At 46.6% G+C, this 26,340-nt stretch overlaps 2 protein-coding genes across 4 annotated transcripts; one reads left to right on the forward strand and one right to left on the reverse strand.

Moving 5' to 3' along the window:
* Window positions 1–798: 798 nt before the first annotated feature.
* TMEM176B (transmembrane protein 176B) lies at window positions 799–23,124 on the reverse strand. 3 transcript variants are annotated; one of them, XM_019424758.2, is made up of 8 exons: window positions 22,931–23,124; window positions 13,339–13,445; window positions 5,198–5,406; window positions 3,363–3,473; window positions 2,948–3,004; window positions 2,495–2,725; window positions 1,471–1,590; window positions 799–1,136 (listed from the first exon to the last, which is right to left on the reverse strand). In XM_019424758.2, the coding sequence occupies exons 3-8, from the start codon at window positions 5,399–5,401 to the stop codon at window positions 1,044–1,046; spliced, it is 816 nt and encodes a 271-aa protein (XP_019280303.2). In that variant the 5' UTR covers window positions 5,402–5,406; window positions 13,339–13,445; window positions 22,931–23,124; the 3' UTR covers window positions 799–1,043. The 3 variants fall into 3 exon arrangements, with proteins under 3 accessions (XP_019280303.2, XP_019280302.2, XP_019280301.2); XM_019424757.2 differs by lacking the exons at window positions 13,339–13,445; window positions 22,931–23,124 and adding an exon at window positions 8,411–8,541; XM_019424756.2 differs by lacking the exons at window positions 13,339–13,445; window positions 22,931–23,124 and adding an exon at window positions 8,411–8,538 and having other exon boundaries at window positions 5,198–5,409.
* TMEM176A (transmembrane protein 176A) lies at window positions 8,894–13,409 on the forward strand. Its single transcript, XM_019424751.2, is given in 8 exon segments — window positions 8,894–9,022; window positions 9,779–9,980; window positions 10,443–10,553; window positions 11,650–11,691; window positions 11,693–11,707; window positions 11,879–12,100; window positions 12,639–12,746; window positions 13,111–13,409. Coding segments are annotated over 7 exon segments (738 nt in total). The 5' UTR covers window positions 8,894–9,022; window positions 9,779–9,782; the 3' UTR covers window positions 13,153–13,409.
* Window positions 23,125–26,340: the final 3,216 nt, after the last annotated feature.

The raw sequence follows: 26,340 nt of genomic DNA on the forward strand, positions 1-26,340 counted from the left end.
CGGGCACCCTGAAAATGAAAAAAGTTGTAAAAATTCCTCATATCATTTAAAATGAAAATGAAAAATAATAGGTATGTGCATGTGTGTGTGTGTGTAAAGGGAAAGAACTAACAAATTACTGCAGAAAGAAGAGAAAGAGAGGCGGAAGGAAGGAAGGAAGGAAGGAAGGAAGGAAGGAAGGAAGGAAGAGGAAGGAAGAAGGAAAGAAGGGAGGGAGGAAAATGTCTTGTTCCAGGGGCACCTGAGTGGCTCAGTCAGAGCTTGGAGCCATCAGTTAAGCATCTGATATAGGCTCAGGTCATTATCTAGCGGTCCGTGGGTTCCAGCCCCAAGTCAGGCTCTGTGCTGGCAGCTCAGAGCCCGGAGCCTGCTTTGGATTCTGTGTCTCCTTCTCTCTCTAACCATCCCCCACTCGTGCTCTGTCTCTCTCTCAAAAATAAATAATAAAAAACATTAAAAAAAAAAGTCTTGCTCCATGCCTCACATAGTCCCATAAATCCCAAAGAAAGTTATAGTCAAAATTACAGATGCTTAAAGACACATTCAATAGGTAAAAAGATTCTAAGTACAGTATATGAGAATTATTTTCACTTTACACTGAATAGAAGGAAATCAAAAAAAGGAAGTTTGCCACTTGGGATATAGAGCAGAACATAATTAAATTTAGTCTTAGTGGGACTTTGTTTCCATGTCACAAACTGGCCCTCATTTAATTCAATATGTATCAACACAGAGTAAGTCGCTTCACAGCACACTGTGTGCATAAACAAAGGGAGACCACATCTTTTCCGGGCAAAATGATTTTTCCTGTTGTTTCTGTTTAATTAGCGCTGGAGAAAATGCGACAACACCTGTTCAATGACTTGAGGCCACTGCAATGGGAACAGTGGGGAGAGGAGGAGGGCCGGGACAGTGGCCTAAAGAGAGGCAAGTGTGAAGGGCAGGTCAGCAAGGAGTCCTGGGGAGTGGGTGCTGTCCTCCCCAGTAGCGCTGGGCTACTCCCATCAGGGACATGTGGGAGCCCAGGCAGGGTCTTTGGCGGCTCACAGGATGATGGCATCCATGGTCTTCTCCTTGGAGGGAGAGGGAGGCACTGAATTCTCTCCCAGTAGCTCCTTCTCTGCCCCTTCCTCATCCTGAAAAAACCAGGGAGAAGTCAATAATTGTGGGAGAAAAGACAGGACCTTGTTCATAGAACTTGAAATTGGGAAAGGAAAGAGGAGGGGAAGGAAAAGATACAGAGGAGGGTGAGCTAGCCAGAGATCTGGGACAGAAAGGGGCAAAGGAGGGCCTGGAGAGGCAGAGGGCAGAGGCCAACCCAGACACGGTGCTGGCACATGCTCCTCACACAGCAAAGGGCTCAGCCAAGTTCCAGAAAGCAGCTGAGCTGTGCTCCCTGATGACCCTCCATGTTCCCAGAGCTTCACCAAATAGACCCATTCTTTCCTCAGTGCATCCTCGAAAACTCACCAGGGGCTGAGAGCTCTGGCCACACAAGCTTCGAAGACCCACGCTCAGGGAAGCCAAGGATACAATGACCTGCAGGACACAGACAGCCAGGAGCAGAGCACGGATTCCTAGGAACAAGTTCTAGAGATGAAGGAAGAAAAAGAGATAGTCAGGAGTCTGCTCCTCTGATTCTGCTCTTACAACCATCTTATCAACCCAGCCAGGTATCAGACTCTGTCCAACCAACTACTTCCCACAAAAACGGAGTGCATTTTCCAACTACTGGACAGCGACAGCTCTACGCCATAGTGGTCTGCAATGTGACCTTACCACACCTTATGAAGAGGCAGGTCTATTTCTCCACCCCTCGAATCTGGAACAGCCTATAATTGTTTTTGAACAATAAAATACAGTGGAGGGTGACACTATGCCTGGCAGTTTCCATTTCCTGCCTCTTAAAATATGCACAGTGAGATACTTCCTGTTGGAACCTAGTTGCCATGCCATGAGAAGCCCAAGCCCAAGCCGCATGCAGGAGCCATTGTAGGCTCTCTGGTTGATGGCTTCAGCTGGGCTCCCAGCCATGTGAGAGCCATCTTGGAGATCCAGCCCAAATGAGCTCTCAGACGACTTCACCCCCAACTGACATCCGACTACAACTGCATGAAAAAAAACCCAAGTGAAGACTGCCTGAGTTCAGCCAACCCACAGAATGTAAAAAGTAATAACAAGTTAGTTTTAAGCCACAACATGTTGGGTGTTGTGTTATACAACAATAGGTAACTGGGACAGGGGCACACCAGGAAAGCTAGAAGGGTATTCCATGATGTCCTCTCTTCAGTGTCTCCTCTTTGCTCCTCATTCCCTTTGATTCAGGGAATTCTCATGCTATGAGGGTCTGAAATATGTCTCCAGCTAAGTTAAAACCTCCTGAACCACAGACCTAGGTCCACGCTCAAAAAGCCTACATCTTTGCCCTCCGGTGCCCTAGCTCCTTGGGAATAGAGCCTTGTGATGGATCTCTGGAAGACTGGACTCTTCTCACCATCAGTATTTGCATGTAGGTTTTACATCTATCCTCTGTCCAATGTGACTTGTGACTTCTTTGCCATGTCTCTTGGTACCCAGTGGTTGTGGCAGCAGGTTCTGGGTAATCACACACATAGTTGATGTCATAGAAGCCATCACTTTGCCAGGTTAAGCTATTCACACAAAGGACAACAGCAGCCATGGCTGTGGCGACACCAGCCAGCATGAGCAGACCTGATATGCAGCCCTAAAAGGGAGAAGTGCAGGGGCTCAGACCCTCCTTATTAAGGATAGAGCCATAAGGTCCTGGCTCCAAACTTGTCTCTTCTTCTTCACTTCCTGGCCCAGAAATCCCTCCCCATCCCCCCAGTAGCAAAGATCCCAAGGTATCAGGGACCAAAGGGAAGAAGACCTAAAACTAGGGCAGAAAAACAGACATAGGAGGGGACAGAGGACACCCAAGACTCACTGAAAGTTTTCCCCGGTGCTTCTCATAGACAATGGCCCCAGCTCCTGCTACAATAGCCTGGAAAGACAAGACACAGGAAAAGGCCTCCAGTTTACCCTCCTGAAATGACCCCTCATTCATTCCCAGGACTGCTGATTTGAAGCAGGATCCGAAGGACTGACAAAGAAAGTAAGCATATGGACACTTGTGATGGGCTCCATTACAGCTGCCCCATCCTTCCCAGCCTGGCCTTAGGGAGGGATGTAGAGAGTAAAAGGGTTTTGCTTGTCCCTTAAGGCACCTTCCTCATGGCAAAGGGCATTTGGATCCGGGTGTTTGGTTTCTTCCCCAAATCCCTGACCCAGATCCAAAGGAACTTTCTCCTCACCCATAACCACTTGCCTCCCACTGAGCTTACAGCCCCTTCCTTACTCACCACAGACCCTGCCCAGAAGGCGCAGCCTGAGGCACACAGCTCTATCCAGGGCCCTAAGCACAGCAACACTCCAAGGGCACAGCTCACAGCCCCCAGCAATATCTGGGTCACCTGAAAGACAAGGTGAAAAGCCAGGTCCCTTTCCACCAGTCCACAGGCCCCAGGAATGGCCACCCAGCTCCTACCTAGCTGTCTTTCCTCTCCTTTTCCTGTCTTGACCTCTCTGCAGCTCTGATTCTAGAAGGTTCTGGCCCCTTTACATCCATGAACCAGCAAGCATATCATGGCTCTTCATCATCCCTATGATGTGAATTCTTATCATTACATTTTCCTAAATATCACACTTTGTCATCCTACCTGATGATTCTCACTTTTTTCTCCTCATTGTCCCTTGGGAATCCCATCATCCCATCCAAGATGGGATGAAAGGACTCCCTTCAAGAGAAAAAAAGAGTTGTGTTGGCTGATAGCTTTCAGTGGTCAGCATTTTCAGGGTCCCCTCATCTTTCAAGCCATGGGCACACTCTTTGGGGATGGCCAACTGGCCACTGGTGAAGCAGGGCAGTGGTATGAGGGCCACTTTCATCCAACATGGCATCCGATAATGGGCAGTCCTTGCTCTGGAGCCCCGTACTGGGCTGGCAGAGACCTTATCGGGACTGCATCATGCTCTGGTGGCTCCCTTTGCCAATCTTGCTCCCTCCTTTTTCATTCCATAGCTGTCACACTGTGACATTGCACATTGAACTCTTGACTCAGCACCTGCTTCCTGGAGAACCCAACAGTCTCTTGGACGTCAACACCTACACATCCCGGCAGCATTTCAGATCTGTCATGTCCAAGTTCCACACCTCACTTGCACCCCCAGTGTCTTATTCTCCTGACTTCCAGGACCTCACTGCCCTGGTCACCCACACTCCAAACCTCAGCATGTTCTTGGATTCCTTTCCTCCTTTGTACCCCAAGCCCACCCACTCCCAAGTAACAGAGACATCATTTACAGATAATGTTGACTCCTCTGTTTCTTTGTCATTTCTACTGTGACCCAGGCAGGTGCAGACCCTCCACCCTTCCTATCTGGACAATTCCCAGCTGTGAGGCAGCCCAGAGTCCAGGTTCCTGCTCAGAAGCCACCCACAGCCTTCCCACCACTGATGCTGATTCAGGACAACTTCTCACCTTGTCACTCAGGGCTCTCAGCAATAGGGCCCTAGGCTGCATTTCCAGTCTGATCTGCCAGAAACCTCATTCTCTTTACTCTGACGGGACTTGCCCGATGCATACTCTCTTCTCCCTCCTTGCTCCTGCCATTCTCCTGACATGGGATTTTTTTTCTTCCATCTTTCACCTCTGTCTACATGCACTCTTCCTCCATTCAAGGTCTGGCTCAGATGCCAACTCCTGCAGGTCAATTCCCAAGGATCTCACCTGCTTTACCTTTAATTCTAGTTATGCGTATAGTGATCTGATCCCCTCTGATGGATGTTGAGCACTTTTAAGTTACAGCCTAGGGATTCTCTGTAATTCTCCCTGAAGTGCTTATCATATTGCCTCACATCTGCAGGCCCTCAGTTCACATGGGTTCCATTCAACTGAGCTAACAGCCCCCAGGGATTCTTCCACGTATCCCCCACCTCCAGCTGGGACAGCCCGTGCTGTACCAAAGAAGAGGCCCATCATTCTTTTCCATCTAAGTGTGTGGGGAACCTGCTAAAACTTTCTTTTCCCAAAAAAGATGGGATACAATTAGTAAGTTCTCAAGAGGAGTCAACCCACTTTTTTTTCCATCCTATGGAAGGAGAGTTACCAACCTCTGCAGTACCTGCCACTCTTACCCCCAGTGCCAGCTGCCCATAGCTCATCCTGGCCTTGAAAGGGCTAGTGTCCAGAGGATGAGAAAAAAGCTCCTTCAGGGAGGCCCCAGCTTTGAACAATTGTGCCAAAGATGATTCCTGGTAGATGTGGATGTTGATGTGAGTGGGCTGAGACAGCGTAGAGGCCACATAGACTCCATTCACAGTCACCATATTTTGGGTCATCCTTCCTGCTGGGAAGAAGATGTATGGAAGTGAGGTCTGGGAACCAAGTAAGATAAAAAGGAATATGTCACCTGAGTGAAAGGAGAGAAAACGGTCCCTTGTCAACATCCAAAGGGTCTTTCCAGAGCAAGTATCAATGTCACCGTGGCCTTAATCTGCGATGCAAATCCAAATCACCTCTAGAGTTCTTCACCACGTATATTCTTGGGTCTCTCCCCAGAATTGTCTGATATGGTTTGTCTGGGTCTTGGGTTGGACAAAGAAAGGAATCTGAATTATTTACTTAGTATACATATTTACACATGACACTTCCATATGGTGAAAAAATTCAAAAGATATAAAAGGGTATACTTTTAAAACCCTCCCTCTCCTCTTGCTCTCCCACCACCTAGTTGCCTTCTAGTCAGAAACTAATATTATCATTTTCTTCTATATCCTACAATGACATTTTTTTGCACACAAAAACATATAAAAATATTCTCTTCCCCCTTTGTCCACAAATGGCAGGATACTACATACACTGTCTGCACAATGATTTGTTCACAGAACTGTATTCAGAAATGATCCTTTCTCACTCATTTGTCCAGCTGCAAAGTATTCTGTTGTAGGAACACATCATGAATTTTAAGCAGTCTTCTATTGATAGACATTTATTTTCTCTTGCAAACAATAATTGTCTCTTACAAACCAGTGAATAATTGGTTACAAACAATTGGCAGGTAAATGGGATAAGCATTTGTCACTTGAATAGATACTGCCCTCTATGGAGCTACCCCATGAAATTCACACTTAGGAGCAAGATGGAAGAAGCTCCACTGCCCCTCTCCATGACCAGAGGAAGGTGTCAGCAAATCTTTAAGTCTTTTTCGAATGCATATCAGGAAAATTACATTTCATTTTAGATTTTAATTAGTTTTATGTAATATACTGCCCCCTTCCAGTGTATATCTCAGCGACATTGGACAAATTCATACATTTGTACAACCCCAACTACAATCAAGATAGAGAACATTTCTATGTTGCAAAAGGTTCTGCAATGTTCCCTGCCCAGTAAGCCCCCCAACCCCTGGCCTGAGGCAACCACTGATCTGCTTTCTGTGACTATTCCAGTATAATTTCAATCCATAATTCTCTTATTATGAATGATATTGGTCATTGTTTCCTATGTCTAAGAGCCATTTTTTTCTCTTCTTCTGTGAGCTCTCTGTTCATATCCTATGTCCTTCTCATTTTTACTGTTTTGTTTTGTGTAGGAGTTCTTTGCGTATTCAAAAAATTGCCATCTGTGATATGATTTCCAAATATTTCTTTACAATTTCACGTTTAAATGTCAATCCATCTGGGATTTATCTTGTAAGTTGGAATGTATGGGTCCAAGTTGTTATGGGGTTTTTTTCCCCAGATGGTTAACTTCTGAAGGATAAGGTCTGTTTGAAGAATATATTATCTTTGTCCTACTGGTTCAAAATGTTCCCTTGAGCAAAAACGAAATTCTCATTGGAATTCAGGGCTATTCTAGTCTTTATACTCCACCCATTGGTGTTTCTGATGAGTCGGGTACCATTGCCACAATTTTACTTATGAGTATAGGGTTTATGGAGTGCCTGGGTGGCTCAGTCAGCTGAGTGTCTGACTCTTGATTTCGGCTCAGGTCATGATCCCAGGGTCATGGGATGGAGCCCTGTGGGCTCCGCGCTGAGCATGGAGATTGCTTGAGATTCTCTCTCTCCCTCTGCCCCCTTCCCTGCTCCTCTCCCTTCTCTCTCCAAAAAAAATTTAAAAAATTTTTAATGAGTATGGAGTAAATTTATTTTAAAAAATTAAATGAGGAGCACCTGGGTGGCTCAGTCGGTTAAGTGTCCGACTTCAGCTCAGGTCATGATCTCACCGTTTGTGGGTGCGAGCCCCACATCGGGCTGTATGCTGAACGCTTGCTCAGAGACTGGAGCCTGCTTCAGATTCTGTGTCTCCTTCTCTCTCTGCCCCTCCTCCACTCGTGCTCTTTCCCACTCTGTCTCTCAAAAAACAAATAAATGTAAGAAATTTTTAATTAAATGAATATGGAGTAAATCTTTAAAAAGAGTATGGAGTAAAAATGAGGATATTTAATTGAGTCATTTCATAACCCTTCATGTTATTTTTTTCTTTCATGGCCATTTTTGCTAGGTTACTTCTCCATATGCACTTTGGAATCAACTTGCCCACCTCCAAAAGCAACCCTCCATAGTAATTCTAATGGGCATCCTACTTCAGCATCAATGATGGAAATCATAATCATATCAGTAACAATTCTAACAACAACAATGATGGCAATCCTAAAGTCTTCCCTTTGTATTCTATGTTCTTTTCAGAGAAGTGCCATACTTGCACCTACCTGGTCTTTTTGGAGGTAAAAAGGACAGGTGTTTGACAGTTCTGCAGACACACAAGGAGGTTCAGACTTATTGATAGACATACATAAGGACGTCCGGCTGGATTCCAGCCAGATCTCCCCTGTGGTCCCAGGAGCCAGCATCACAGAACAGCCCTCTCTGAGCCTCCTGGGAACCACCACTTCCCCCAACACATTACAATCCCAGCTCAGCTGAGCCCCCTGCTCTACCTCTGGACCAGGCCAATCCCATGAGAACTCCCCTCCCACACCACCAGACCCCTGCCACATCAGGGCCCTCCACTTTCCAGCTTCACTCTGAAGGACTTCTCACCACCAAACCACCTGAGTCTCAGCCACTGCACTGGCAATGAAGGTAGGGTGAGGTCTGGTGAGGTGATAGAGAGCCAGGCTGCTGCAGCCAGTACATGTCCCTCCCTTCCCCAGGTCACATTCTGTCTAGGGCATCCCGCCACCCCCAAGCAGGTCCTATAGGAACTGGGAATGGGGGCAAGCAGCATCCTGTGAGATAGGATGGGGGCTTTGGGAACTGGCTTTGGAGACTCTGCAAGAGAAAAATGTCCTGTGGTGAGAGTCTCCAGGGAAGGGGCCACCTGGCATGTGGGGGCCCTGCTCACCTGCTGTCCTCTGGGAGCCCCTGCCAGCGGGTAGGAAGGAGAAGAAGAGCAGAAGCCAGGGGTAGAGGGAGGAGGGCCTGACCTTCAGCACCGCAACTTCCCAGAAAAAGGCTGAGGCAAAGGGGCCCCTCTGGGGGGGGGTCCAGTCTTGAGTAGATAACCAGGCTGGTGAGGGGTGGAGGAAAGAGACTGCGCGCATGGGAGTGCACACACATACACACACACACACACACACACACACACTCACAGCACTGGCAGATCTGTGTTCAGAAAGCACCTGCCCAGGTGGCCATTAGGGAGAGGAAAGCTTCCCAGGGTTTCCCTGGGCTGATCACCTCTATGGACTCCCAGGCCACCCACCTTGCCCCCATGCTCTCCAAGCTGGAGCCCAAGGATGTACTGGCAGCTGGAAACCCCCCACACAGGGGCCCTTCTGCCTGGGCTGTCTTCCAGAGAGGCTGCGGCTAAAATTCAGCCTGCCCCTCCTCCACCCTGCCCCTCTGGTGTTCTATCAACCTCTTCCTCCATCCTCCTGGTGCCCAGCTCCAGCTCAGCCCTCCCTGTTGGCACACTCCCTGCCGTCCCCCATCCGGAAACCCAAAGAGAGAGCAGGTGAGGCAAGCCCACAGCCAGGCAGCCCTTTCCCAGGACCCCTCCCCACCGGACTCCCATCCGCCCCCTCACAAGCCTCCAAAGCCTGGTCCAGAACTTGCTGAGGATGGTGGGAGGGAGAGACCAACTGCTTGTGGAGAATGGACTCCAGGAAGGTGGCAGGAGCAGAAGGCAGGTGTGTCCCTGTTTGATACCAAGTCAGTCTGGCCTTGACCTCCACCTCCACAGGCACACAACTTGGTCCTTCCTTGTGTGTGATGTGTGTGGGAGTGGGGAGCGCACCTTGAAAAGGCTGTGCAGAGCTGAATGGCTGTTGGTAGAGAGGGAGGTGTTTAGGGGCTGAGGGGGGTCCCCGGACCCTCTGTGGAGCACCTGCGGCAACAGAAGTTCACCTGGCAGCCGGTCACTTGGGTTCTTCCCAGGAGCCCAAGGGCTCTGGGTGGGGACCGCGATGGCACATGCAAGTTGGGAAAAGAGTCTGGAGAGGTGAGGAATCCAGGGCACTGCTTGGTCCGGACCTCAAGGCCATGGGAGGATGGGGGGACAGCAGGTTGAGGGTGAAAAGGGAGGCTCCAGCGGGCTCAGCATTTGCCACAGCACCAGGAGAGTTAGGCTCTGCTGACAGGACACCTCTCAAGAAAGGGCCAGGGATGTTGCTCTGTGATCAGGGACCTCCACCAATCCCAAAGGCCAGTGAAATCTTTGGAAACATTCTGCCAATGCTCTCCCTGACACTACCTTCCTCCTCCCTCCCAGAAAGATGTCCACGGGCATGGGGACAGTAGAGAGTGATGAGGTGGCCCCTGGAGCCCTGCAGCCCACCCACATCGATGTGCACATCCACCAGGAGTCAGCTCTGGCCAAACTCCTGATAAGTGGATGCTCCTTGCTTCGTTCCCCCATCTCCAGCGCCGTCTCCCAGACCAGGAGCAGGAGCCGTATACTGGTGGCCTCCTGGGTGAGTAGGGGCCCAGAGGGGTGCCCATGCTCCCCACATCAGGAAAAGAAGAACTTTCTTTTGCTGTGCACACTCCTTACCAGCCTCTCTGAATCAGATGCTGAGCCAGTTTTATCTTATTAGAAATCAAGATCTCCTGTGCTCCATTTCTGACTTTTTTATGTACTTACTGGCCTTCTCCATAAAAGCTGTAGGCAGAGTGGGCTTTGGGCTAAAAGGGTGCGGGAGACATGGCCATTTAAAGTCCCACGTGGTGGAGCCCTGAGCCATCCTCTCCCCTCCTCCAGACCCAGCGTGAGCTGGCTCTCCCTCCTCTCTTCTCCCTTCTCCATTTCTTTTCCATGGGGGGTTCCAACTGTTTATACCTGGAATCCTCAAAGCTGCCTGAGACTTGGGGGCAGAAGGTTGCTCCTGGGCCCAGGCATCTGGCAATCAGCTCTTAGTTCTTCTCTTTTCCTCCAGGTGGTACAGATCGTGCTGGGGGTGTTGAGTGGGGTTCTAGGGAGTTTCCTGTACATCTTCTACTCTTCCCCCTTGTGCAACTCAGGAGCTGCCATCTGGACAGGGGCTGTGGTGAGTGCGGCAAGGGGATGGTTGACAGGCCAAGAAGGGGCAGATTCACCTCCTATCAGAGGTGATAAACCACCACCATCAGCACCAGCAACATCATCCATGGTACTATAAAATGTCAGCAATCAAAAAGTCCCTCAGTTATTCTAGGCTGAGAATGCAGATGAAAAAACAGCCAAGGAAAGTGGTGGTCTGTCCAAAGTCGACTTGCCAGCTATCCTGGTTTCCTGCCCCGGCCTTCTCCCACCAGGTGGGCCACTTCACCCCAATTCAGCAAACATCAACCAAGGCTCTAGGACATAGCTGATTTCCAGACACTTGCATTGAGATGAGGAGGAAGAACATACTAGAGAGTGTATACTCTACAAGATAAAGTCAACTCTTCATCATTTCCTGGTGCCCTGTGCGGGCCCTGTACACAGTGGGAATCCAATAGGGGTCACTGAATGACAGTGATGAATGTCAAGAGATGGGTGTGTGCAACAAGGGCTTGGGGGCAGGTCATGGTAGCACTGAGGGGCCCTTTGGCATGCCCACACTCACAGAGTAATAGCAAAACACACGCATTTATTGAGAGAGGAGCCAAAAGTAATCATCCTCATCTACCCAAAGGCAAAACACTCAGATTAGTTCTAGAATTGCAGGTAGGATTCAAATCCATCTGTCTACCATGATGTACTAGATGTCCTGTTCTATCAGCCCGGGTTGTGGGGTTGCTGAGCACCTGCTGGGACGGGTGCCTGGACTAGAGACCACCCAGAGACTCATCCTGCACTGAGAGCTTCTCCAATATCCTAGGGCATCCACCATCTGGAAATTTCACAAAGCACCATTGCTTTAAAAGGAAGGTTTTGGAGAAGGGAGGGAGGGCTCTCCAATGTCCCTAAAACAGAGGATGCTGCCACCTCGAGAGTTTGATCCTGGCCCAACCATCACCATTAGCTTACTACAGATGACAAAGCTTAGCTCAAAAATTCAGGCCCACCTGCAGTGTGCCAGGGAAGGACCAGCCCATGGCTGGCTCTGTCTGATGGGGTTACTGGCAGCTGAAAGGCTTGTATCTGCTGTGTTAGCCCTGCTCTCATCCATCTCTCCCCAGGCTGTGCTGGCTGGAGCTGTTGCCTTCATTTATGAGAAACGGGGGTGGCATCTACTGGGTGAGTTTGGGGAAGGGCAGGAGTGGGCACCAGGCCCAGAAGCTGGAGGCCACCCAACCAAGCCTTCTGCTCAAACACACATAGGCTACATGGGCCTAACCCTCTCTCCCCAACTGGGCTCCCAGAGACACTGAGTCTCCAAGGTCTCTCTCTGCCTCCTCTGCTCACCAGGCCTTGCTGAGGACCCTGCTCGCCCTGGCAGCTTTCTCCACGGCCATTGCTGCTATCATCATTGGGGCTGATAATTTCTATAAGGGCTACTTTGATTTTGGAGACTTTATCTGTGATGTCTCCTCGAGCACCTGGTACAGGGGCACCCCGCCCCCCAGCACTCCGAGTCCAGAAGAAGTCAGAAGGCTGCACCTGTGTCTCTCCTATCTGAACATGCTGAAGGTAGGGGGGCAAGAGGGAGGGGTGCAGCTGGCAGTGGGCAAGAAAGACCAAGATGGAACACAAGAGTAAGGCTGTGTTACCTGTCCCACACCTAGCGTGACTAGTGTCACCACCAATGTGGCATTAAACAAACTAGAAATAATTCCTGGGATTGTGGGTGTTATAGATTTGTGGAAAATACAAACACTGAAATAATAATAAATGAATTAACCTTGTGAGTGTGCAAAGTACTGCAAAGGCATTAAATGCATGTTCTCCCTTGATCCTCTCAAGCCTTGGGGCTGCTGGGGCACCAAATCATAGCCCAAGCCCTTCACTGTCGGAACAAGGACACTGAGGTCTGATAAGAGGGGTTTCTGGCTGCTCTCTGCATGCTGGACTCGTTTACCCCCCATGCACAGCTCCTTCCTCAGCCCCTCAAGAAGCTACAGACTTGAGGATGAAGGGGTAGAGAGAGACCCTAGGTTGGAAATGCATGACAGCACAGAGCACAGATGGCAGCACTTTGGTGGTGACAGATTTGGTCCTCTGTCCCCAGGTCCTGTTCATAAGTTTTCAGGCCATGCTCTTGGGGGTTTGGGCTCTGCTGCTTCTGGCATCTCTGGTCCCCGTGTGTCTGTACTGCTGGAAAAGGCTCCGATGTAAGGTGAGTCCCTAAAGTATGCTTCTGTGTTTGGGTGGAGAGACTGTCCAGAGGAGACAGAGATGGAGAGCCCATGGCTTGAGGAGGAGAAAAGAGCCCTTACAGCGAGTCCCAAGGGGCATCATGCCTGTCTTTCTACACCATTGGTGGCCCAGTTCAGAGAGCCTCACTCCTTGATCAAGTGGTCCCCACGATAAGGACCCCAGGAAGGCAGGGAAGTCCACATCCATGGTGAGATTCTAGGGGTCTTTGCGTCAGGTACCATGAGGCTAGTGTTGGATCTGGTTGGCTCCAGAACTAAGCTGCCCTGGAGGAAAGGATTTGCACCTTCTCTCCCTGGGCTATCTTGCCCCTCCGCCTCCCTTAGGAAACAGACCAGAAGAAACTGCTTCATGTGAGTGAAATCTAGCCTTGCTTTTCCTGAGTGTTCAAGCCTGGACTCTTTCTGGACTGCATGTTCCTGCCTCTGGCTCCTGGGAGAAGGACAAGATTGGGGAAAAGAGATTCTGCAGCAGCTCCAGCTATCCTGCCTCCACTGCCGTGCCCACTGCCTTGCCCCACTGATCGTGACAGAAGCCTCTTCTGGCTGACTCACCTTCACCATCCCGCTCTGCTTCCCATCCCTCCTGAGCAGTGATGCTAATAAATGTCCTGCTGTTGCTCCCAGCTTCTTGCACAATTCTTCCAGGGAATTTCTCTTGGCTGGGAGAGGTGGAGGAGAATGAGCTGATGCAAACCTAAGATGCTCCTCCCTCTCCCAACCTTCCATCTGGGTCTGGAGTCACTGGCCATGAAAGTAGCCTCTCTTTGAGGATGGTTCTGGAACTGTACATCCAAGTGCCTGTGTACAAAGGATGAGGCAAGCGGGGGCTCTGAGCCCTGCTCCCTACGATTCAGATTTAACAGAGTGAATGCTGGGCAAACTGAGAATTAGTTTTGTTTTTTGGGGGAGGGAGAGGTTGTTGTTTTTTGGTTTTTTGGCTGTTTGGAAAAAGTGAGAAACAGAAGATGTAATCATTTTGGAAATTATTTTCTTTTAAAGACAGTTGAGAAAATAGAAACCCTGAATAGTTGCCCCATGAAAAAAAATACCTAGAGCTTCTGGAAACTATATGAATCATATATTTTTAAATTCATGGCTAACTTGAATAGGCTACAATAGAAGTAGGAGCACGAATTCAGAGAGCTGAGTCTTGATATTATGATCTGCCTGTCTGGGACTTCTATGAGCACCCACACATTCAGTGCTGCCTTGGAAGGATCCATAGAACTTGGCACAAGGTTGTACTCATGGCTGTATTTATTACAGCAAAAGGGTCCACAGCAGTATCAACCAGGGGCAAAGGTGTATCAGGTAGACTCGGGAGGAGTCTGGGTTCAGGCTTCCGATATCCTCCTACCAGTAAGGGAGGGACAATAACACAGTTCAAAGGTGGGGGAAGGATAATCAACTATCCCCCAAACTTGGAAGGCACTTTGAGACTGGAAAATGAAGGAGGCACTCCATAGCATTTACACAGTTTTATTCAGGCTAACATACTTGCAGGGGGTCCACGAAAGCTGCAAAGTTACTCTCCACAAAGTCCAGACCTCAGTCCACAGATTCTGTCGTGAGATCAAAGGGTTCACATGCACCTCAGATGGTTTATATGCCCCTAATTGACAGATACCCTTTTATATTAGGTCTTGAGGCACCACCCGGGCATCAGGAAAGGGAAAAACTATGTTATCTCTAACAGATGTATGGGGGGCCAAAACAAGCCTCCTCCATCCCGACATTGGCTGGCATTTCTAATCTAGCAAACATGAACAAGATGGGGGACCAAAGATGGAGTCACTATTATCAGCACTCCTACAAACACATATGCAGTGTTTCTGCTCAGAGAAGCCCACTGAAGTCTCAGAGCCCAGGGTTTTTCCTGGAGGCTGTTCACGTAGACAGTCTCTCCACTTGCACAATGACCACAGTTCAAGGCTCTCAGAAGAAAAGCAGGTGTCCACCTGAAATCACATTGTACAGTCCGGGAAAGTTGATACAATGCAATTCAGTGCTTCCAGCACACAAAACAACCTTATCAGTATAAGAACATTCCAAAAACCAAATTCTGAGAAGGCAGCCCAGAGCTAGTCCTTCAAACAGGGCCTTGCAAGGAGCAGCCTCTATGTTAATATTTCCTGCTCACTGCTGTGGAGGCATCTATCAAACTCTGTAACCCAAAACTGCAGTTCATAACCATGCTAAAGACAGCCATCAAATCCTAGAGTCACTTAAATTGGGGAGTCAAAGTGAAGAATCCTGTATATAAATCTGCAATTTCAGGGAAGAACTAGGGGGAAAATCCACCCTATCAAAGTATGTGACGAGCAAACTCTTGGTGAAAGAAGTGACTGGAGACCCATGAAAGCAAATCTACTCTAATATAGACTTGGGGCTTGAATTCCTACTGCTTGGGTGATCTGAGACCCTGAGAAAAGAATTCAAAGTCCTCAAGATGGTAGTGACCTTAGACACCTGTCAGAAACCAATTGCAAATTCTGTCAGGAGAAATTCACCTACATCCTTGGACCTCTAAGAATTCCTAAAAACACTGTTTCATGGAGAAAGAAAGGAAGAAAGAAAGAAGAGAGGAAGTAAGGAAGAAGAAAGGAAGAGAAAAGAAAAGAAAAAAGAAACTGAAATTCAGCATAAATTTACAAACATCAAATCAGGAACACAAATCCTTCAGTCATTGCTATTTTCTTATCTAAAAATAGCATGCTTAATATGTTTAAAGAAATTTTAAAAAGGAATTAAAGTATTGGCAAAAATAAGAGCTTGGCAAAAATTATTAGATTTTTTAACCCCAAAGACAACCTCTAGAAATGAAAATTATAGTCATTAGAATAAAAACCCTAGTAAACAAATTAGACATAGCTGCAGAGAGAAATACTAAGCTAGAAGATAGGTCTAAAGGATTTATCTGAAATGCAGCTCAGACAGAAAAAAAGAAATGGAAAATAGAGAACTACTTAAGAGATATTTAGATTTGATGTATGGACAGAATTCCAAGAGGAAGAAAGAGAGAGAAAGAAAGAGAAAAGTAAATAGAGAGAAAATCAGACATAAAGGCTGAGGAATTTTCTGAATTAAGAAAACACAAGAGGGACACCTAGGTGGCTCAGTCACTAAAGCATCCAACTTCCGCTCAGGTCATGATCTCACAGTTTGTGAGTTCAAGCCCCGTGTCAGGCTCTGTGCTGACAGCTCAGAGCCTGGAGTCTGCTTCCAATTCTGTGTCTCCCTCTCTCTCTGCCCCTCCCCCCACTCGCGCTCTGTTTCTCTCTCAAAAATAAAAACATTAAAAAAAATTTTTAAACAATTACACATTTTATATATAATACAAATATTTTGTTATATAAGAATTAAATTGCTCTGGCTCTGTTAAAATCAGACTTTAAGGCAGAGAGCATTCCTACAGAAGAAAAGGCCACTAGTAGTCAATTCAGCAGAACTTGTTCCTTCTCCCATTTTATTCATTCTCTCCCAGAAGCAGGAACCTGTACTTCCAGCTGGAAGAGCTGTCTTATAACGAGGAGGGTACCATCCACAGGCTGGAGACGGTGCAAAGGAAGACCGAAGGAGCCTGTGCCTTCCACAGCATGATTGCATGTGCCAAACCAGCCTTGGATTGCTTACCTTTTAATATCTGTCTATGAAAAAAATTATTTCCTTACTGATTAAAAAAAAGAGAAAATAACTTCTTAAAGAAACCATTTACAATAACAAGGAAACTGTAAGTTACCTAAGATGAAATCTATATATTCAAGACATTAATAAAATTAATGGAAACTGTTTATGAATACCTAAATAAAAAGAAATGCATACACCATGTCAACAAAAGGGAGGACTCCGTTCTGTAAAGATGGCTTCTTGCTCCAAATTGACTCATTAATTCAATGAAATTCCGGGGCGCCTGGGTGGCGCAGTCGGTTAAGCGTCCGACTTCAGCTGGGTCACGATCTCGCGGTCCGTGAGTTCGAGCCCCGCGTCAGGCTCTGGGCTGATGGCTCTGGGCTGATAGCTCGGGGCCTGGAGCCTATTTCCGATTCTGTGTCTCCCTCTCTCTCTGCCCCTCCCCCGTTCATGCTCTGTCTCTCTCTGTCCCAAAAATAAATAAAAAACGTTGAAAAAAATTTAAAAAAAAAAATTCAATGAAATTCCAATCAAAAACTCAACAGCCTTTCTTAGTTCTTGCTTAGCCAATTCTCAAATTGATACACATCAAAAGACCAAGAACAGGGACGTATGGTGGCTCAGTTGGTTAAGTGTCTGACTCTTGGTTTCAGCTAGGTCATGATCTCACAGTTCATGAGATAGAGCCCCGAGTTGGGTGCTGCGCTGAGCATAGATCCTGCTTGGGATTCTCTCTTTCCCTCTCTCTCTATCCCTCCCCTGCTCGTGCATGTGTGGAAGTGCACGTGCTCTGTCTCAAAATAAATAAATAAGCTTTAAAAAAAAAAAGACCAAGATCAGCAGACAATCTCACTGTCCCATGAAACTCAAGGAGTTGGACTAGGGGCGCCTGGGTGGCTCAGTTGGTTAAGCATCTGATTTTGCTCAGGTCATGATCTCATGGTTTGTGAGTTGAAGCCCCACATCGAGCTCTGTGCTGACAGCTCAGAGCCTGGAGCCTGCTTTGAATTCTGTGTGTGTGTGTGTCTCTCTCTCTCTGCCCCTCCCTCTCCCTCTCTCTCAAAAGTAAATAAGCATTTAAAAAAAGGGGGTGGGGGGGGTGGGGGTGGGGAGTTGGACCAGGTAGGCATTCAAACCAGACAGCTCCCTGGCTTGCAGAGTCAAAACAGAGACAACAGGGAGAATAATGCAGGAATGGACAAGTTTTGGGTCAGAAGTAATAAGACCTGAGCACAAATCCCAGCACTGCCACTTACTAGTTCCTCAACATTGAGTCAGTTACAATTACCTCTTGAGCAATATAGTCTTTTCACTTTTAAAATGAGGACAATTGCAGGGCACCTGGGTGGCTCAGTTAGTTAAGCGTCCAACTTCAGCTCAGGTCATGATCTCACGGTTTGTGAGTTTGAACCCCACGTCAGGCTTTGTGCTGACAGCTTGCTCAGAGCCTGGAACCTGCTCCAGATTCTGTCTCCCTTTCTCTCTGCCCCTCCTCTACTTGCACTCTGTCTCTGTCTCTCTCAAAATTAAATAAACATTAAATTTTTTTTTAATGGGGACAATTGGGGCACGTGGGTGGCTCAGTCGGTTGAGGGTCTGACTTCGGCTCAGGTCATGATCTCATAGTTTTGTGAGTTTGAGCCCCGCATCTAGCTCACTGCTGTCAGTGCAGAGCCTGCTTCATATCTTCTGTCCTGCCCCTCTCTCTTCCCCTTCCCCGCTTGCGGTCTCTCTGTCTCTCTCAAAAATAACTAAATCTTTAAAAATTAAAAAATAAAGTAAAACAGAGGCAATTGTACCTAAAATCCATGGTTAATGTAAGGATTGAGTGATAAATATAAATATAACACTGTCTAAAAAATTGGACACCCCACAGTACAAATTTGTCGAAGCAATGTGGATTACTAGAGACAAAATTGGGGAGAACAGAAAGTACTCACCAATCCCCAAATCCTCTCTCCTCTTTCCCTCAAAGGTGGTAAAATAACATCCCCAAATGGAAATACTATCCCCTCCTTTGAACTTCTAGATTTGCATTAGGGAGACCAGAGCTAAGCCATCAGTGGACCTGAACTGTGCAGGCACAGTAGAAGGTGTGGTCTGCTGTGCCTAGAAATAGCAATGGGGTGCCCTTCCTCAGAGATTAGTATTGTTCTCCAGTTTTCATTTTTCCTTTATTCCTTGTAATAGGCCCCCTGGGTGTTAACTGGGCACATAACTTCTCAGAATGCAGACTAGATTTTTCAATCTCTTTTCCAGCAAAGTATGATCAAGTCACTCAATTCTAGGCAATGAGATTTAGGAGAAAGTAGTACATGCAGTTCCCTGCAGCACCCGTTGAGGGGTTGTGTCCTCTTCCCACTGTGCCCTCTTTCATGATGTTTGGAATGCAGGTGTGATAGCTGGGTCCAGAGCAAGCCTTCTTAGACCAGAAGGTGATTTGGGACTGGAGTCCATTCATTGGAGAACAACAGGACAGAAAAAGTGTAACCCATAGTACAACATACTCAATCCTGGGCTGCTCGCCTAAGTGTTTGTGTGAGAAAGAAACTTGGGTTATTTTACATATTCTGTCACTTACGGCCAGATGTTACTCTAATTAATACAATTCCCCTCAAAAGAGTGAGAGCTAAGCCTGTCTAGTCAGCATATTGTGGATAAAATCCTTCATCTAAAGAATGAGTATGTTGGGCACCTGGGTGGCTCAGTAGTTCAACATCCAACCTTTGATTTGGACTCAAGTCACAATCTGACCACAGTTCATGAATTCGAGCCCTGTGTCAGACAGGCTCTGTTCGAACAAAGCAAAGCCTGCTTCTGATTCTCTGTCTCACTCTCTCTGTCCCTCCCCCCACCTTTCAAAATAAATAAATAAACATAAAAAAAAAAGACTGAGTATCTCCCAGAGCAGAAGCTGGAAAGCACAACTTGATTATAGCTAATTGAAAGCTGATTATATATCTTTTTTTATAAGTTTATTTATTTTGAGAGAGAGACAGACAGAGCACAAGGGGGGAAAGAACAGAGAGAGACAGGGAGAGAGAGAATTTCAAGCAGGCTCCACGCTGTCACCACAGAGATCATGAACTGTGAGATCACGACCTGAGCCGAGATCAAGAGTCTGACAATTAACCGACTGAGGCACCCAGGTGCCCCTGGTTATATATATTTAAAGAAGCATTGTTTGGGCCTACGTGGATAACATGAGTCATAGAAGAAAAGTGGGGTATGATCAACCAGAATCAGACCAAAGACTGAAATGGTCAGGTTCTTATTTTACTTGAATTGTCTGGATCCTGTGCATGTCCCCTTAGTATCCTACCACCTGGGTATGCTGAGGACGGTCCTATCACCCCCTAAAGAAGGGCTCTGCTTTGCTCTATTCAAGCCCAGTGAGTGGGAGGTGAGCTATGGTGACCCACTGACCATATTCTTTCTGGCCCATAATACAACCCTGGCAGCAGCCTCAGATCTGGTGACTTCTACATTTCCCTAGACTTGCTCCTAACTCTGTACCGACTTCTGTCAGAAAGGGTTCCCATGACTTGCTGGAGGGCAATCCAGTCTCTGATCTTCATGCAGGGATGGCCGTCTTGACCATTCCTGACACACCCAGCTTCGTACTTGCCCCTCAGTACTTCAAAATAAAAGAATGTGTTATTTATACCTACATATCTCAGAACTAAAAAGGAAAGCAGGGAGATGGACAAGAGGAAAACCAGGGTAGGGGAATCAGGAATGGGGATGGGGAAAGTGTGTCTACAGAGAATTGCATAGAGGTCTGCGGTAGTGGTCATAGTTTCTTCTTAACCTAGGTGGTAGACGCATTATGATCATTATTATTATAAAAATTGCACATAAACATTTTCTTCCCCCTTCTGTTTGAATGATATAATCACAATAAAAAGTACATATCAGGACTTCCTTTGCTTGAGTTAATTTCAAAACAATATGAAATAATGACTAGTGCAAAAGTCATTCATCAAATCTATTGATGTAAAACCTATCAGCAAAAATTGAATGGAACTTTGTTCTTCAGGATGCCCAACTCAGAAAAGTATCAAAACCTGTAGGAACAATGAGAGACAGCTGCCTGCTCAAGGATGATGAGTCCTTAGGAATGATGGGGGTGACAGGCCAACTGTGGTCCCAAAAAACCACTCTTTTTGTCAGGGTCCATGAAAAAAATTGACGGCACACTCGAAGTGGATCATTTGAGAAGTGTTTGATAAAGGGGCTACGTACAAGGGTGCCAGCAAACTGTAGGGAACTGTATGTGATCATGCCCTACTGGGGTCCTTAACCTAGGGGGATCACGGAGGGTATCATTACTTCTCGGCCCGAAAGATGAGGAAAGGAAGCAATTGCTGTGTTTCAGCCAGACACCGAGAAAGTTGACAGAGATGGTACTTGATTTGAGCTGTCCCCTTCCCAGAGAGACACAGCCAGCCTGAGATGAACTTTCAGGGAGGAATCCTGGCAAGTAAATACCCAAAGTACCCCCCTCTGATCTCTTGCTATTGTTTCCTATTGGCCAAACCCAGTGGGAAGTCATAGAACACGAGAGCTTACTGATGTGATCAATACGAGACTCTCCTTTGGGGCACACAGAAGGCTAGAGAAAGGTGGAAAGACTATCTGGGGAGGTAAATGAAAGCTATCCAGAAGAATGACTTTTGCTTGTGTGATAAATATGGTTGAAAACTTCTCAAATTTGGTGAAAGCCATAAAACTCAAGATTCAGGGAGCTCAGTGAACCCTACACAGAACAAACTCCAAGAAGCACAAGCACAGACATATCAGGATCAAACTGCTAAAAACTAAAGACAAAGGAAAAATCTTGAAAACAACCCAACAAAAGTGACCCATTACCTACAAAGAAGAGTGATCCAAATTTCTGTGGTTTCTCATCAGAAAACATGATGGCCAGAGGAAGTGGCACAATATTTTTTTGTAATTGTTGAGTACAGGCACAATGTGGAACAGAAACTGGGACTAAACAAGGTGTAGTGCAAGGGAGTTTTGGGGGTGATGGTGCTATTCTTTATCCAGATCATGGTGTTGATTACATGAATCTATGCGTGCATTAAAACTCACAGAACTGTTCACAGGAAAAAAAAAGTCAGTTTTACTATAATAATAATGAGATAAATTTGAGGTAATTTGCCTATCTCTATCTCAAAGTCTCAGAGTCATTTCCAGATGTATATCTTCATTTTCCCCATCAAAACCGATACCTCAAGGGGCGTCTGGGTGGCTCAGTTGGTTGAGCATCTGACTCTTGATCTTGGATCATGTCCGATCTCATAGTTTGTGAGTTCGACCCTGCATTGGGCTCTGTACTGACAGTGCAGAGCCTGCTTGGGAGTTTCTCTCTCTCCCTCTCTTCCCCTCCCCTGCTTGTGCGCTCTCTCTCTCTCTCTCTCAAAATTAAAATAAAATAATAAAATAAAATAAAATAAAAACCAAATACCTCAAAACTGATCTTAGCTGTATTTTCAAATAAACAAATTGCTTTTGGGTTTTGTTTTGTTTTAAACAAAAAGCAGGAATGACTTGACTTCTGATTTCCTGCAGAAGAGAAATCCAAAGATCCCGGGACTCTGTGAGGCTGTTGGGGCAGAAGAGGGGGGAGTGGGGGGAGGGCTGAGGAAGAGCTGTGGAGGTGACTTGTAAATGGGCCAGGTTTTCCTCAGAGACTCAGATCTGCCAGAAGCAATAAACAAAGGAGGTTGCCAGATTCTGACAGTAAAAGACTTCTGTGCAGGGCAAACTGAGTTGACATTCGTTTATCTGAATAAAGAATGGAAAGAATTTACATCCAGCCAAGCCATAAAAGGACTGATTTAGAAACACTATGGAAGAGAAATTCATACCATTTTTAGCTTGAGGAAGAAAGCAATTCACCAGGGCCTTTATTTCAACTTTGCAGTTGGTTCTTATGACGGTATGCTTTTCAAACTTAATGACTGAGTTCAAAAACAAAATTAAAACAAGATTCAATTTAAATTCAAATCCCCGAAACAGAAATCCCCCTTACAAGCCACACAGATGTGATTAACCTCGCCACCTAGTGGCTACTAAAAGTTCTGTTCAGAAGAAACTAGAAGAGTAAAAAGTAACTTTTTTTCACACAATTCTTTGAAAACTAGGAGTGCACTTTTGAACAAATATCTACTAATATCTCCATGTGGCAGGCACTGTGTATGGTGGAAGTGAAACTAAACAGGTTGGACAGTTCCCTGCCTTGCCCAACCCTGGTGACACTGAGGAATAAGATCCAATAAGTCATGACATTTTCCCCCTCCTCTATCAGGCATGTCCTTACGCCACCTGCTCCTCCTGAGCCAATTGGTCAGAATCATGTTATTACATTCCCAATGCTCCAGATATAGAGGGGGAGGGGTGCTTCCTACTGCTCTACTGTCTCCAGCCAGTTTTTTCCCTGTCCCACCTCATCTGCTCCAGGGACACAATTCAGGAACCAGATATCCCAGTTCTGAGTTGGACTCACCCTGTCACAGCCCACCCCGCCTGAGCATCCACGGAGATGTTAGCTCAGTCCTGCCCCAAATGGCACACAGATCGGCTCATTGAGAAGACCTTCCACACTCATAAGAATGGTGGGGGAGCAGCCTTCTTGGAAAGCTCTTCTTGGAAGATTGGGATCCATGGTAGAAGAACCCCAGGAGTGGTCTCTCTCCTCCACCCAACCCAGCCAAGTCTTAGGTGTCAAAGGAATCTGTCTACCCCACAGTGGAAGCATTGTGACCCAGGCCCCAGAACAGAACGTCCTGGGAACACAGCTCCAAGCCCCCACAGTCTGGTCACCTTCAGCACGAAAGACAAGACGGGTTTCTGAAACAGGACATAAAAAGTATTAGCCATGTAGAGGAAAAACTGAAAATCCAACTACATTAAAATTAGAAACTTCTGACCCTCAAAAAATAAATGAAGAAAACAAAAAGATTATCCATATAGTGTGATAAAATATTTATCAATACATATAATTAACAAAGGTCCAGTATCCAGAATGTATGTGTTCAGTTGGACCATATGAAACCACCTGTTTTGTAAGTCAAAAATGGTCAAATACTAGAGATTTCGTATGGTTTAACCCAACAAAAAGAATTCTTCCCTCTCTCTCTTTCTGTCCTCCTCTCGCCCTGAATACATAAATAAATTCAAAAGCGGGAGGGGGGGGTGGGAATCTGGGTGGCTCAGTCGGTTAACTGTCCAACTCTTGATATTGGCTCAGGTCATGATCTCACCGTTTGTGAGTTCGGGCCCCGCATCGGGCTCTGCCCTGACAGTGAGCAGCCTGCTTGGGATTCTCCCTCCCTCTTGACCCCTTCCCCCCCACACACAAAAACTTTAAAAAAAAGAATTCTTACAAATCATAAGGCAGACAACCCAATTTGAAAAATGGTCAAAGATTTGAGCAGACACACTACATAAGAGGAAATCCAAATGATGAATAAGCTTACAAAATGTGCTCAACTGAGGCGCCTGGGTGGCTCAGTCAGTTAAGCGTCCAACTTCAGCTCAGGTCATGATCTCACAGTTCATGGGTTCAAGACCTGCATCAGGCTCTGTGCTGACAGCTCAGAGCCTGGAGCCTGCTTTGGATTCTGTGTTTCCCTCTGTCTCTGCTCCTCCCCTGCTCACACGCTGTCTTTCTCTCAAAAATAAATAAACATTTTTTTAAAATCTTTTAACAAAAACAAAAGCAAAATGTGCTCAACTTTATCAATATTCAGGGCGAGGTAAATTAAAGCCACAATAACATAACTTAAAATAATCATCCATATTGGGCAAAAATATTAAAGTCTGACAATATTGGTGAGGATGTGTGGGGCAATAAACAGTTTCCCACACCACTGGCAGGAAAGTAAACTGGCACCAACTACCTTGAAAAACATGCATGAACTAGAAAAATTGAGATACATGGCTTATGGGACCACCACTGCATTCTGAGGCATACACTCAGGTACACATATTCACCAGCACCAGACATTTATAGAAACATTGTTCGTAACATTCCCAAACCGAAAAGAAGCCTAGTATCTGTCATATCTAGCGTTGATAAAATGGAGATATAAATTGTTGCAAACTCCCAAAGTAGAAAATGAGATAGCAATGAACAACCCACAACTATATGAAATTGAGCGAAATGTGCAAGATACCAAAAAAAATGCCTTCCGTGAGATTTTATTTATACAAAATTCAAACCAGGCAAAACCAATCTATAACCTCTAGGGACACACACACAGACAGCAGAACACTAGTCTGGAGAAAAGAAGTGGCTTGACAAGAGTCAGCACACATGCCTCTTGTGGAGTGAGGGAGAGGAGGGCACGTCATTATGAGGATATTGGATATGCTTTCGGGGCACTGAGCAATGACTTGATTTAGAGGTATGTAAGTTTGCTTTATAATTAATCACACAACCATATTTATATGTTTAATGTGTATTTATATATATGCTAGATTGTACAATTAAAAAGAAAGACAAAGCGCCTGGGTGGCTCAGTCGGTTAAGCAACCGACTTCGGCTCAGGTCATGATCTCACAGTTCGTGAGTTTGAGCCCCACATCAGGCTCTGTGCTGACACCTCAGAGCCTGGAGCCTGCTTCAGATTCTGTGTCTCCTTCTCTCTCTGCCCTTTCTTCTCTCTCTCTCTCTCTCTCTCTCTCCCTCTCTGTCTCAAAAATAAACATTAAAAAAAAATTTTTAAGAAAGATAAAGAAGTCACAGTTCTGCCAAACTCAAAGCTCTTTCAACAAATCTTAACAGGAATGCACAGTCCATTGAAGTGGTAAGTGACCTGGCTAGAAATCTATAGATTATAATCTGACTTGAAAATAAGAAATGATATGACCCAGATCCAAGAGGGAACGCTAACCGACCACCTCCTTGAAGTTCTAAAATCCCTATTTTGGATGATAAATAAGATTCAGAGTGTCCCATTACTGTGACAGATATGGATGCAGACACATCTAAATCAGGTACTCTAGTTGTTTAGAAGTCTCAGCAAACTGAAAACACACTCCCCACAATTGAGAACCACAATCTTAGAGATGAATTCATACGCGGAGCAGCACTTTCATGGAGAAAAAAGTAAAATCAAATCAGGGATGCCTCAACGTCCCAAAACGTTTAAAGCCAGAAAAAGGAAACGCGGTGAAAGAAGCTGAGGCTAGATGTAAGGACTGAATGAAATGATATGCCACCGTAGCTGGAAACTCCTCATTCCATTGCTGAATTCCTAAAGCGTCGCGTGGTTTGGATGAGATGAGAGGAATTTAGAAGGGTGGTGCTATCCCGAGTAGCATACAAGCCTATCCCTGCCATGTAGGGGAAATCAGCCCCTGGCATAGTGCCTGCCCACGGTGGGCATGCATTCAACATTTGCTGAGCGCAACCAAAACCAGAACAGAAGCATTTCTGAACTCCGCGAAGCCGCGCTACCCGGACACGAGGTGGCGCTGTTCCCCATCACGGGGTGGGAAGGCGGGGCTTAGAGACGGGGTGTGGCCATGTTCTCGTAGCCAATGGACAACCTGCCTGCTGTTCACTCTCTTGACAGCCAATGAGCAGGGAGCTGTGGCCTCGAGAGAGGAAACGCCCCGACGCGCGGTGGGCTTTTACTCTGACCCCGGAAGCAAGGGAGCTTCTGCACTAGCGGAGGCGGGCGCGGTGGGATGTGGCCTTGAAGGACGCCCCCGCCCCTGAGGCCGTACCCGGTCCCCGAGCCCCATCCTCCGCCGCCAGTCCTGACCCGCGGCACCCTGCAGGACGAACCTCCAAGGGCTGCCCCGGGAGCACCCACCCTTTCCGGAGGGCCTGGGATCAGGCGGGGGAGGGACCACCCCGCTGCGCGCCCAGCTCGTATTTGCAATCACTCTGACCCCACTTGCCCC

This window comes from Panthera pardus, unplaced genomic scaffold, assembly GCF_024362965.1.
Source record: "Panthera pardus isolate Hobbes unplaced genomic scaffold, ASM2436296v1 HiC_scaffold_9, whole genome shotgun sequence".
Classification (NCBI taxonomy): domain Eukaryota; kingdom Metazoa; phylum Chordata; class Mammalia; order Carnivora; family Felidae; genus Panthera; species Panthera pardus.

Bases quoted from the DNA above. Each gene is read 5' to 3' on its own strand.
- TMEM176B (XM_019424758.2), bottom strand. From the start codon at position 5,401: ATGACCCAAAATATGGTGACTGTGAATGGAGTCTATGTGGCCTCTACG. The intron at 3,474-5,197 runs GTAAGAGTGGCA...CTTGTCTTTCAG, and splicing joins ATGGGCAGCTGGCACTGGGG to GTGACCCAGATATTGCTGGG. The intron at 1,591-2,494 runs GTGAGAAGAGTC...CTTCATCTCTAG, and splicing joins CCTACATGCAAATACTGATG to AACTTGTTCCTAGGAATCCG.